The 12,492-nt window shown below is 38.8% G+C and overlaps 1 protein-coding gene across 1 annotated transcript; it reads left to right on the top strand.

Annotated features, from left to right (window-relative positions):
- The first annotated feature begins 4,035 nt into the window (after positions 1 to 4,035).
- On the top strand, positions 4,036 to 5,787 carry LOC139638460 (frizzled-9-like). The gene has a single exon (XM_071512599.1). The coding sequence runs from the start codon at positions 4,036 to 4,038 to the stop codon at positions 5,785 to 5,787; it is 1,752 nt and encodes a 583-aa protein (XP_071368700.1).
- Positions 5,788 to 12,492: the final 6,705 nt, after the last annotated feature.

Here is a 12,492-nt window from a genome sequence, read left to right as displayed (position 1 = left end):
CTTATTAAGCATTAACTAACCCTTAACTTAGTGACCCTTATTGTAAAGTGTTACCGTAAAGTGTTATATATATATATATATACTGTATATATATGTGTAGTGCATGTATATGTATGTGTATATACTGTATATGCATGTATCTGAGGTATTATTCTACCTTTTTATGTATGTACTGCAGTTATACATTTACTACTTAACTAACCCAGCCTAACTATGTAAATGTTCTCATTAACATATTATAGGGTAACACTTTACAATAAGGGTCTAACCCTTAACTTAGTGACCCTTATTGTAAAGTGTTACCTATTATAGATGTATTAACCCAGCCTAACTATGTTCTCATTAACGTATTATAGATGCATTATAGACAAGAGGAAACAATGTTGTACTATTGATAGTTGGACAGTCACATACACAAAACTTGTACATCTGAAAATTTTTGAAGAAGTCTGAGAGGGGGAATGGGGAAGAGGAACGATAGCAGCCAAAGTCACATATGGATGAATCAATAAAAAATAGTTAACAAAAAAAAAAAAAATGGAATTCAATTTTTTTGTAGAAAAATACAACAGAGAAGAGCATCCTCACTGATTGTGACCCCATTTATGCAAATTAAATGCTGATGTGAGTTAAAACAATAGTTATTAACCACAGATTTCTCCCAACTTCACAATCTGTGTGAGTTGAGTTTGAATTGAATTTGTGTGAGAAACCTTATCGAATCTGTCAGTGACTCCTCGGTGGAGTCAAGGGGGTTTATGCTCAGTTTTGCTCTTACATGTTGGGTGTTGCTCATCCTGACTGGTGGATTAGGATCAGATGTATTGAGCTGTGCTGACTTGTCTGATCTTTCTAGCCTTTGCATGGCCTGTTCTGTGCTGTATTGGCAGTCACCATAGAGGCTGTGCTCAGAAACGGAACTGTATGGCAATCCGATGGGGAGAAAACTGAAGGAGGTCACATCTCCTAAATCCTAATTTCAGTGGTGGAAAGTAACTAAGTACATTTACTCAAGTACTGCACTTAAGTACAATTTTGAGATACTTGTACTTTACTTGAGTATTTCCATTTTATGCTACTTTGTATTTATACTCCACTATATTTTAGAGGGAAATATTGTACTTTTTACTCCATTACATTTATTTCACAGCTATAGTTACTAGTTACTTTTCAGATCAATATTTTATATTTAAAACATTTGATCATCTTTATAAAATAACTATAAAATAGCATTGTTATAGATTAGACTACTCAAAAGTATAGCTAAATTGTTAAGATTAGCTTCACGTTGACAACTTTAAAATGCTGCTTACATGTACATGTATGTCAATAAATCAGTATTAATATTCCAATAATTTATGAAAACTATAACTCTCTAAATGGGGACAGTTTGCATAATGAGTACGTTTACTTTGATACTCTAAGTACATTTTGCTGCCAATACTTATGTACTTTTACTTAAGTAAGATTTTGAATGCAGGACTTTTACTTGTAATGGAGTATCTTTACATTGTTGTATTGCTACTTTTACTTAAGTAAAAGATCTCAGTACTTCTTCCACCACTGCCTAATTTAATTTCCCTTTATACAAAGTTTAGACAAACATCAAAAGCATCACTGATGTGCACAGTGTCACAGTGTGTGTGTGTGTGTGTGTGTGTGTGTGTGTGTGTGTGTGTGTGTGTGTGTGTGTGTGTGTGTGTGTGTGGGTGGGTGGGTGGGTGAGGGGTGGGGGTATCAAGGGGTTGCCTAAAGTGGGTCTGCAGCAGGTCCATGACATAAACAGCCTCCAGATTCCTTTGATATCAAGCATGTTATATTCTTTTACTAAAAAAATGTTGGGAATCAAGCAGGGAAACAAGTTGGGAGCATAAGAAAACTTCCTCTTACAGTTTTTCTCATTTGATTTGACCCATTTCTCCACACTAAGGGCCATGTTCTCAAAACAGTTTTATCATTTTTTATGCAAAATACGAAACTACATAGTATCGTTTTTCCAAATACTGCACATAAAATACAAACTGTTGAAGAAATCCTCTGGTCTAACAGAAATGAAAGGGTTGATGTTGAATAAAGTCATTACTACAGTTACTGCAATAAGCATGCAGATTTCTTTTCAAGGAAATTGTGATTTACTGTGTACTACCTCCTTGTGTTATCACACATAGACACGTCAGATATGACATTCCCAAAATTGACAAACCAATTACATGTGAAATTGTGAAATATTATATTCTCATTTTTCCAAAATTGTGAGGAGCAGGCATTTTGCTTATTGTAAAGGGAAACATTTCATCAGCAAAGTATGGATAAAATTCCCCAAAATCAGATTAGGGAAAAAAAGGATTGTGGAACATTTTGATAAAAAAATATATATATTTTTACCGTTAGTATTCCTGTGTTGATAAGGCTGAATATATGATATCTAGTCAAGTCTAGTCTAGTCTGTTTTGATGCCAGCATTTGGTTTCAGCAAAGGTCTTAAATGAGAGCATGAAGCTTAGTGTCAGCATCATTTCTTTATATATTTATTTTGTACAATCATGATACAAAGAACTCATATAAACATGACACCAAATAGGCCTAGCACAATAGTACTTTGCAAAAATTAAATTAAGGCCTTATACAGATTTCTAACAAAGATAAACTTTTATAGCTTTACAATTGGTTTCAATTGGACAGATGGACAAGACAGCTTATGTGTACTTTGAACAATATGAAATATAGGTAAGACAAGAGAATAGCTTATTGATAAGAGAAAATATTGTTTTTTGTATGTTGTAGTCAAGAAAGCCTAATAAAAAAATGGAACAAAAAAAAGAAACGCTGTCAATTATAAATCTGAAGACATTTTTCTATTGCTTTATGCTAATAGGCTAAACGTGTAATAACAAAATAAATTAAAATGTAGGTAACACTTTACAATAAGAGTCACTAAGTTAAGGGTTAGTTAATGCAAGCTTAATAAGGGTTAGTTAATGCTTAATAAGCATTAACTAACCCTTAATTAACAGTTAAGTAATGTGTAATTTACTAATGGTTTTCATGTTAACTAAGGTATTCATTTATACATTATTTAATAGTTTATAAAGATTACTATTAAATAATGTATAAATTAATACCTTAGTTAACATGAACACCATTAGTAAATGATTACCAGACATATTAGTTAACTGTTAATTAAGGGTTAGTTAATGCTTATTAACTAACCCTTAACTTAGTGACCCTTATTGTAAAGTGTTACCCATTTTTCTATTGCTTTACAGCCTACTAATAGGCAAAACGTGTAATAACAAAATAAATGAAAATGGATAAAACCAGTATCAGGTCACAGTATGTCAGATTATTATTTAAAACCAGTGTGTCAGATGAATGTAAAACCAGTAGGATATTAGGTCCCAGTCTGTCATATGAATAAAACCAGTATCAGGTCCCAGTCCATTGTGGTTGATGTTGGACACAGAGCAGGAGGAAGGCGGAGTGAACCGTCGTCACCGCCTCTTTAATGAAGAAGCAGAGACAGTCTGACTCGGTCTTCATACAAACCGATAACAGAAAAAAACACTTGAGTCGATCGAGTTGACTGTTTTTGGACCGACCGAGGATCCTGTCGTGCTCTAACTGCGGGAGGAGAAATAGGAGATTTTCATTCAACAGTAGAAACGGGAGAACACACGCGGATTTAAAATAACGGTTCAATTCAGCTCTCGCGTCCTTGCACAAGAAGAAATACTGGGGCTCGTGCAATCGTCTTGTATTGTACCGCAATGTAAACCTACGGAGCACCGGGTTTCTTTGGAATTCCCATCAGAGGCTTTTGATGATGACATAGTAATTAATTCCCTCTGGATTTGTCCTCCACACTTTGGACTTTATGGGACATGCATATGGGACGTTAATCGTATGAGAAATAACCATGCCAGCATTTTATGGAACTGTACAGGGAACGTCGTATAGCCTATTCCCCACGTTTTTGTACTAATGGGCTAAAAACAAAGTTAATTTGACATTTTAAAAAAAGTTCATTTAACTTCCATGGAGTATTTTTATTTCAGGATTGCCATTTTGCTGTGGTGCCAGCCTTTTACTGCTGGCTTCAACTTGGAAATTGGTGCTTATGACATAGAGAGGGGCAGACCTGGTAAGTGTGAACTAATAACCATCCCTATGTGCCAGGGCATTGGCTATAATATGACTCGGATGCCCAACTTCATGAAGTATGAGAGCCAAGCTGAGGCCAGCGTCAAACTGAATGAATTTGCCCCTTTAGTGGAGTATGGCTGTGACACACACCTGCGTTTTTTCCTTTGCTCTCTCTATGTTCCAATGTGCACTGACAAAGTTTCCACCACCATCCCTGCCTGTCGGCCGATGTGTGAACTGGCGAGGCAGAGGTGCTCCCCCATCATGGAAAAGTTCAGCTTCAGCTGGCCCGACTCACTGGACTGCACCAAATTGCCGATCAAAAATGATCCCAACTCTCTGTGCATGGAGGCGCCCGAGAACGACACCGGGCAGGAGCCCAGGAGGGGGGAGGGCATGCTGCCGGTGGCACCCCGACACAGACAGCCGGGCCCGGGCAGCAGCCCCCCCGCCTCCGGCCTGGCCTTGTGTGACAACTCGGACAAGTTCCAGTATGTGGAGAAGAGCCAGTCATGCGCTCCCCGCTGCTCCGTCGCCGTCGATGTATTCTGGTCTCGTCAGGACAAGGACTTTGCCTTCATCTGGATGGTGGTGTGGTCCACACTGTGCTTCATTTCCACCGCCTTCACAGTCCTGACATTCCTCCTGGACCCGCAGCGTTTCCAGTACCCCGAGAGGCCCGTCATCTTCCTCAGCATGTGCTACAACGTCTACTCAGTAGGTTTCATCATCCGCTTGGTGGCTGGAGCGGAGAATATCGCCTGTGACCGTGAAAACGGCGAGTTCTACATCATCCAGGAAGGGCTGGAGTCCACAGGCTGCACCATAGTTTTTCTCATCCTCTATTATTTTGGCATGGCCTCCTCCATCTGGTGGGTCATCCTGACACTGACCTGGTTCCTGGCAGCTGGGAAGAAATGGGGCCACGAGGCCATCGAAGCCCACAACAGCTACTTCCACATGGCAGCGTGGGGCATCCCAGCCATGAAGACCATTGTCATCCTCATCATGAGGAAGGTGGCAGGCAATGAGCTGACAGGTCTGTGCTATGTGGGCAGCATGGATGTCAATGCGCTGACAGGGTTTGTGCTCATCCCTCTCTCTTGCTACCTTGTCATTGGCACCTCCTTTATCCTAATGGGCTTCGTGGCGCTCTTTCACATCCGCAAGATTATGAAGACTGGAGGCACCAACACAGAGAAACTGGAGAAGCTAATGGTGAAGATTGGTGTCTTCTCCATCCTCTACACTATGCCCGCCACCTGTGTCATCATCTGCTACTTTTATGAGAGGCTTAACATTGACTACTGGAAGCTTCGAGCTCTGGAGAGCAAGTGCGTCTCGTTCCCCGGCCACAGGAACGAGGACTGTTCACTGGAGTCGTCGCTGCCCGCTGTAGCAGTGTTCATGCTGAAGATCTTCATGTCCTTGGTTGTGGGCATCACTAGTGGCGTGTGGGTGTGGAGCTCAAAGACCATCCAGACCTGGCAGGGCCTGTGTAACAGGAAGCTGGCGGTTCGGACTAATAGGAAAACATGCGGGAGCGTCAGCTGCAGCAGCTCTCAGTGCCACTATAAGGCCCCGGCAGTGGTGCTGCACATGTCCAAAACCGAGTCCTATCTAGAAAACCCCACACATGTCTGAAACGTGTGGACTCAATGGTAAAGGTTTATGATTTTTGTTGTTGTTTAAAAGTTGCACTACATCTATGCCTAAATAGCTCTGGGATTGGTCACTTTTCATTGCTTTTGAGGGCTATTTGCAATGTATTGGCAATGTATGTATATTACACTTGATCCTTATTTGATTTCAGTAGGCTAAAGACTTATGTTAGCAAAGTCAACTCTAGACGACAAATTCTGAATGCTACTAATGTAGTATCAAGGACCTGTAGCTTTATTAGGTAACACTTTACAATAAGGGTACATTAATTAAGGGTTAGTTAATGCTTAATAAGTATTAACTAACCCTTAATTAACAGTTAACAAATTTGTCTGGTAATCATTTTCTAATGGTGTTCATGTTAACTAAGGTATTCATTTATACATTATTTAATAGTCAACTATTAAATAATGTATAAATTAATACCTTAGTTAACATGAACACCATTGGTAAATTACACAGTTAACTGTTAATTAAGGGTTAGTTAATGCTTATTAAGCATTAACTAACCCTTAATCCTGCTAGGTCAAATCACATTAATCATTGTTCTCTAGAGTGTTATGGCTTTTATACAATGCCTATTAATTAGGGATGGGACGACAACAAAGTCTGACTGTGCAGAATTATGTTTATTTCTGAGCCACAAATCTTTCTTGCAACCGCATTGGCTTACCAGATGGTAAACAACAATATAAAAATGTCATTACAAAGTGAAAATAATATAATTTCAATTACTACAACAGAATAAAATGTAGCTAATATCATGATTCGTTTTTTCTGCCCCATGATACATACTGTCACTTTTTTGTATTGCGATATATTGAATTTCAATATATTGTCCCATCCCTATTGTCAATGCCTTGATAGAAAGGCAAAGGCTTTGGAAAGAAATTCATACATAGGCATCAACTTCACTATTTCTATTTGTCTAACAAACTAATTTCAAGCATTTAAGCATAGGCCTTTAGATCAAAATGGCTTTAAGATCATGAAAAACGTAATGCATTTAATCAGGTGTTCAAATACTTTTGACTGGTAGGGTATGATTTTCAAATAAATTTTGATAGCATGGTATAATGGCTGTTGAAAAATTAGACCATTGCTGTGAAAATTGGTTTATTCCAGTGATTCTCAACCTTTTCCGTATCAAGGACCCCTAATTTAGTCCACATTAGGGCCACGGACCCCCATTTGATGAGATTTTGTCTCTTGGACCTAAATCTGAGAATATCTTTTTTTGTTAGATATGATTTTGTCCAGAATTCCATGACTGTCTGTATTGTAGGTAGAGAGATAACAGTGAAACTATGATCAAAATAATCATTCTTCTGCATTCTCTAATTGTGTTCACTTCTTGTAAATGAAATAATGGTGAAGTTTAACAATTCACCAATTTGCTGGGGACCCCGTGGAACCCTCTCAAGGACCCCTGGTGGTCCCCGGACCCCACGTTGAGAACCACTGGTTTATTCTATGCGTTGCTATCTAGGTGTTTATTCTCCGTGTCCCTGGTTACAGTTTCCTACGAATTGTGCAGGATTGACTTAAGGCACAAAGAGAGACCTCAACAGGGAAGAAGAGGACCGCCTCACTCTACTTGTTCTTAGGCAAACAGATACACAGACAAGCCCAGATGCTGTACAGTCCCTCAGCACTGAGCTATATATAGGTGTGCAGCATCAAGTCCTGGAATAACCAGGATAAACAGAGAGTCAAAGACAAGTTACTGTCAAGAAGAACAGAAGTGGCAAGTTATCTTGGACTGTGACGTGAACACTACCACTGACGGACTCAAGGTGTCGCCAAACTCATTAAGTTTCACATTCTACTGGCAGCAGCTTTATCAGAGCCTTTGTCTTGTTTCATATCATTTGGCATATTTTTTCATAATGTTTAACTATCCATTTTTAGTATTTGACATTGCGTAAATGGTGTTGAATAACTATGATGTTATTCTATTTCATCAGTGGAAAATCCATGGAGTGGAGAAGTCACATGATGACTGTGTGGAATATTTTAATCATAGTTTTTGTAGAATACATATTTTCCAATAAAACTGGACAATTGGCATGTAATAGCATTTTGAAAATTTTGGAAAAACTAAGAATTCTTAAAAAAAAATGTAATTTTGAAATTATTAAAATGCTATTACATGCTTGTAGAACTGAACATCACAAGTGGGGTTCCCATTAGCCAATCATATTGCTTGGTTGAAACATATTGTTGAATAATATTTAAATATGGATTGTTGTGTTAATATTTTTTTGTGTGTTGTATATAAAGCCCATGTAAATTAGTTATACCTTTTGAATACATGACCTGTTGAGATTTATAAGTGCCTTTAAAGTTAATATTTTTATATAAGAATGGATGGCAATAAAATCTAATTATATTTTCATTGACTTTAAATTATGGCCTTGAGTTTCACTGTGTTTTTACCAGCAAGACCTGTGGAATTGCAAAAGTGGTGATTGATTCTAGTGAAGCTGCCATGTCTTCAGACACCATGTTTTAGTGATAAGACCTATGATCAGTTGTGGAAAGTAAGGACAGTACATTTACTCAAGTACTGTACTTAAGTACAATTTTGAGATACTTGTACTTTACTTGAGTATTTCCATTTGATGCTACTTTATACTTCCACTCCACTACGTTTCAGGGTAATATTGTACTTTCTACTCCACTACATTTATTTGACAGCTTTAGTTACTTTTCAGATGGAGATTTGACACAATGGATAATATAACAAGCTTTTAAAATACAACACATTGTTAAAGATGAAACCAGTGGTTTCCAACCTTTTTGGCTTTTGACGTCTTACAAAAAGCAGTGTGTAGTCGGGTCACATTTCAGATGTCTATGAGTTGTTAACAGCTCCACCAAATAGTGATTTTTCCCTCTAAACCTCACATGGTTTCATTTCAATTGTTCAAATGATCCAATATTTCAGCAAAAATCTCAAAAGTCCAAAAACTGAAAACAGATTTGTGTATCAGAACTTTGTTTTTTCTTCTTTCCTCTCCCATTAATCATCTCACGACCCCTCAGATTTATCCGGTGACCCTTTGGAGGGGCCCGACCCCTAGGTTGGGAACCACTGGACTAAACTAGCTAACTGTATATAAAGTAGTTCAAACTAGCTCCACCTCCAGCAGCTACAACAGTAACATGCTGCTTACACACTGATGCTTCAGTATTAATAATCTAATGATGTCATATATAATAAAATATCAGTCAGAGGGACCAAACCACTACTTTTACTTTAATACTTTAACTACATTTTGCTGCTAATACTTATGTACTTTTACTTAAGTAGGATTTTTCTTGCAGGACTTTTACTTACTTTTTGTACACAGATCTAGAAAAAAATGACTATTTGTATGGTTTTGCTCGCAGCCAATCACCGCAAGCGCTCTTCGATTTAATGCGACGTGTGATTGGAACATATCAAATGAAGTACTCTATTGGTATCGGTATCACTTTAAAGGTACTGGTATTGGTATTGGTATCATAATTTTTTAAATGCTACACAGCCCTAACTTTCAGTATAAAATTTGGTCTGAAAGAAAAAACAGACAATATCTGCTCCATCAAATCTGAAACGTTGTTACTGTGCTGAATCTTCTTGAATCTTGGGAATGTCTTGAAAGTCCGATTGGTGGGGAGTTTTTGTTCCAAAACAGAGTACTGAAAGCCAGAAATCTCAGCACCTGGCCGAGTAACTGTTGAGTCATTGGTATTAATCAACAATCATATCAACCCTGTTTGTGATATGAGGCAGAAAAAAAATCTTACTTAATGCTCCATTAACATTTTTGAAATAATGTATTTTTCCATTTCCCCAAACAAATCAAATCCCTCTGCCTAGGTATTTCATTGCTCTCAAAGAAGAGAGATTACCTCAGAGAACATAGTAATACCGGCTGCTCTTTCTCTCACTCTGTCTTCAGAAATCCTCCTCGGTCTTCAGGCTGTGGTAGTGGCAGACATCTGCTCATCTGTCCTTTTTTGTGTTCCCTGCCTCAAGCCTGTGGCTGGCACACAAGGCTGCTAGTGAGCTGCTACTCCATACCTCCATGCCGTGGTGCAGTCCTTCACTTTGTCAATCAATTAATCAATCAATCAAACTGTATTTATATAGCACCTTTCATACAGGTTAGTGCAGTTCAAAGTGCTTCACAGATGACTGACAAGTGGACAATTAGAACACATGTTGACTGTAAAAACAATTTGAGACCAATGCAAAAATAAAAAATGATGACAATGCAATGCAATAAAAATAGATTTAAAAGCAAAAATATATAAATAACATAAAATAAAATAGAATACAATTTTACAACATAAAAACAATAAAATAAGTGAATAAAGTATATAAAGTCTATAAACCATTCTTAATCAAAAGCCAGGCTGAAGAGGTAGGTTTGAAGTTTATGTTCAAAGATTTCAACACTTCCAGCTGCTCTCCGATCAGATCCACAGGCAGACTGTGGCAGCGGCTCGGAGCATAAAAGCTAAAAGCTGCCTCACCTAAAGTTTTAGTCCTGTACTTTGGAACAACTAACAGACTCGTGCCAGAGGACCTGAGGGGCCGAACTGGTTCATATACTGTAAGCATGTGAGACACATATGCCAGTGCAAGACCATGAAGTAAAAGAATTTTAAAATCAATACGGAAACTGACAGGCAACCAATGTAAGGACTTTAAAACAGGTGTAATGTTTTCCCCCCTTCTGGTCCTGGTCAGCACTCGGGCTGCAGAGTTCTGAATCAGCTGTAGCTCATTTATAACTTTTTTGGGTAGACCAGATAGGAGAGCATTACAGTAGTCCAGCCTGCTCGATATAAAAGTGTGCATTAGTCTCTCTGTGTCACTCAGAGAGAGAAGGGTCCTGGCACTCTGATGCTAAAGGGGCTTACCTTTCTTCCCTGTAGCCGACCACTCAGCCCAGCTTCAGCTCGTTTCCCTCCTGGCTTCCAAACGGCCGAGCCAAGTCAACTTCATTTATATAGCACTTTAAAACACAAAACCGGTTTGTAACAAAGTGCTTTAATAAGGGGTTACAAACCAGGAAAAAGGATGTAAGGGAAATAAGACCATAGTGAAAAGCACGCAATAACAGCAACAGAGCATAAAAGAACATGTCAAACAATGCTGGAATGACCTTCCCACCCTAACCCCAACCACAGAGTCACTCTATGTTCCAATGTTCAAGCGGTCCTGGCAAAGTGTATGTGCAAACTTACTTGGCCAATAAAACTGATTCTGACTAGAGCTGGTCATATTTTCCCAAGCTGGTGATTTTATTATTCCATTTAATGTTACATCTGTCTCCATATTGCACCGCTAGGCTGTCACATTTGTGGAATTTAAAATGTTCAACTGAAAATGCAAGTTGCAAAAAAGCTAGGCCTATTTATTTAACGCAAAGCAAATATGTAATTTTTTAAATTTCTGCTCAAAGTGGCAAGTAGTGGGGGGAAAGTAGAGGAGTTTCAGTGGTGAGTCATGATATTTATTTCGAGAAAACACTTTATCATTGTGTAGCCCCAAGTTTAACAGTCACAGTCAAGGTGGGATTTGCCTGTAGTGCTCAGTAAATACATTGCAGCATGTAATTAAAAACTTAAGAGCCATGGGCTTTACTGTACATGAGTAAAAGCTTTGTTAAATAATTCCAACAGATGTTGCTACTGTATTATAGCTCTATTTCACACCTCATCATTCCTAAATAGGCCCAATGGTTCATTTATGTGCTGTTCCACTCTTAAAGAAGGCAATTTGAGTTTAATACTCAGCATCTAACTCAATGCTATTTCTTTCCTCCCAGTTGTGCAGACATTGTCCATGTCTTGGCAGAGTGTTTCCCCCCCTGGAGCTACCATCACCGCTACATTTCCCTATCAATAGCTATGTTTGTTTTGGAAACCACATGCAGTTCTGTTAATCACATATACAAGTTTCAATAAAGTGTAATTAAAGCAGTCCCACTTCAGGCTTTTACACAGGCGACATTTATAAACACTTGGCCCTAGTAACAGTTTGTTCCTCATTAACCTTTACTGAAAAAGCTCTTACTCATAAGACACTGAAGCACACCTCTTGTTTTAGAGGTTGTGGTCTATGTAGGCTACACGCAATACTGGTTTATTTGGTATGGACAGAGAAAACTATTGAGGCACTATGATAAAAAAGACATGGTAAGGCCTTTGCATTGAAATGTGAAGCTCTTGTACATGGGGGAATCTTTCATAGCATTCGTTTCGATGTCTCACTATGGGATACGCCCCCATGCGTATCTTCAGAAGCATTTATTCCACTACGCCAGCAATGAGAGGCTGACAGGCTTGACACCAGACATGCAGACATTGCACCCAGTTTACAATGAAGAGCCTCCGGCATCGGCTAGCTCACTAAGCTAGCCTCTTGGAGCGCGATCCTCTCCAGGTAATCGCTACCGAGGAACACCAACCCAGTACGAGTGATGAGGAGACCCCGAACCCAGCTAGCCGACACTGGGGTTCAGCATTGGATGTCTCTGACACGCTGGCTGAGGCGCCCCTCCTGCTGGATTTCGAGGAGGAGGAAGGGTCTGTGACAGAGGAGTTTCTTGTATCTGATGAGGATGATGAAAAAAGAGCTCTTTCCCACCTTTCTGACATGTTGCTGACACAACACGTCCCTTCAGC

Source organism: Centroberyx affinis, unplaced genomic scaffold, assembly GCF_046629955.1.
Source record: "Centroberyx affinis isolate AG114_WGS23_722 - 3 ecotype Tasmania unplaced genomic scaffold, CSIRO-AGI_Caff_v1 ptg006374l_1, whole genome shotgun sequence".
NCBI lineage: Eukaryota > Metazoa > Chordata > Actinopteri > Beryciformes > Berycidae > Centroberyx > Centroberyx affinis.
The sequence above is the reverse complement of the archived record's forward strand: the minus strand, read 5'-3'. Positions and strand labels throughout refer to the sequence as shown.

Coding starts and splice junctions, on each gene's coding strand:
- LOC139638460 (XM_071512599.1), top strand. CDS start 4,036: ATGGAGTATTTTTATTTCAGGATTGCCATTTTGCTGTGGTGCCAGCCT.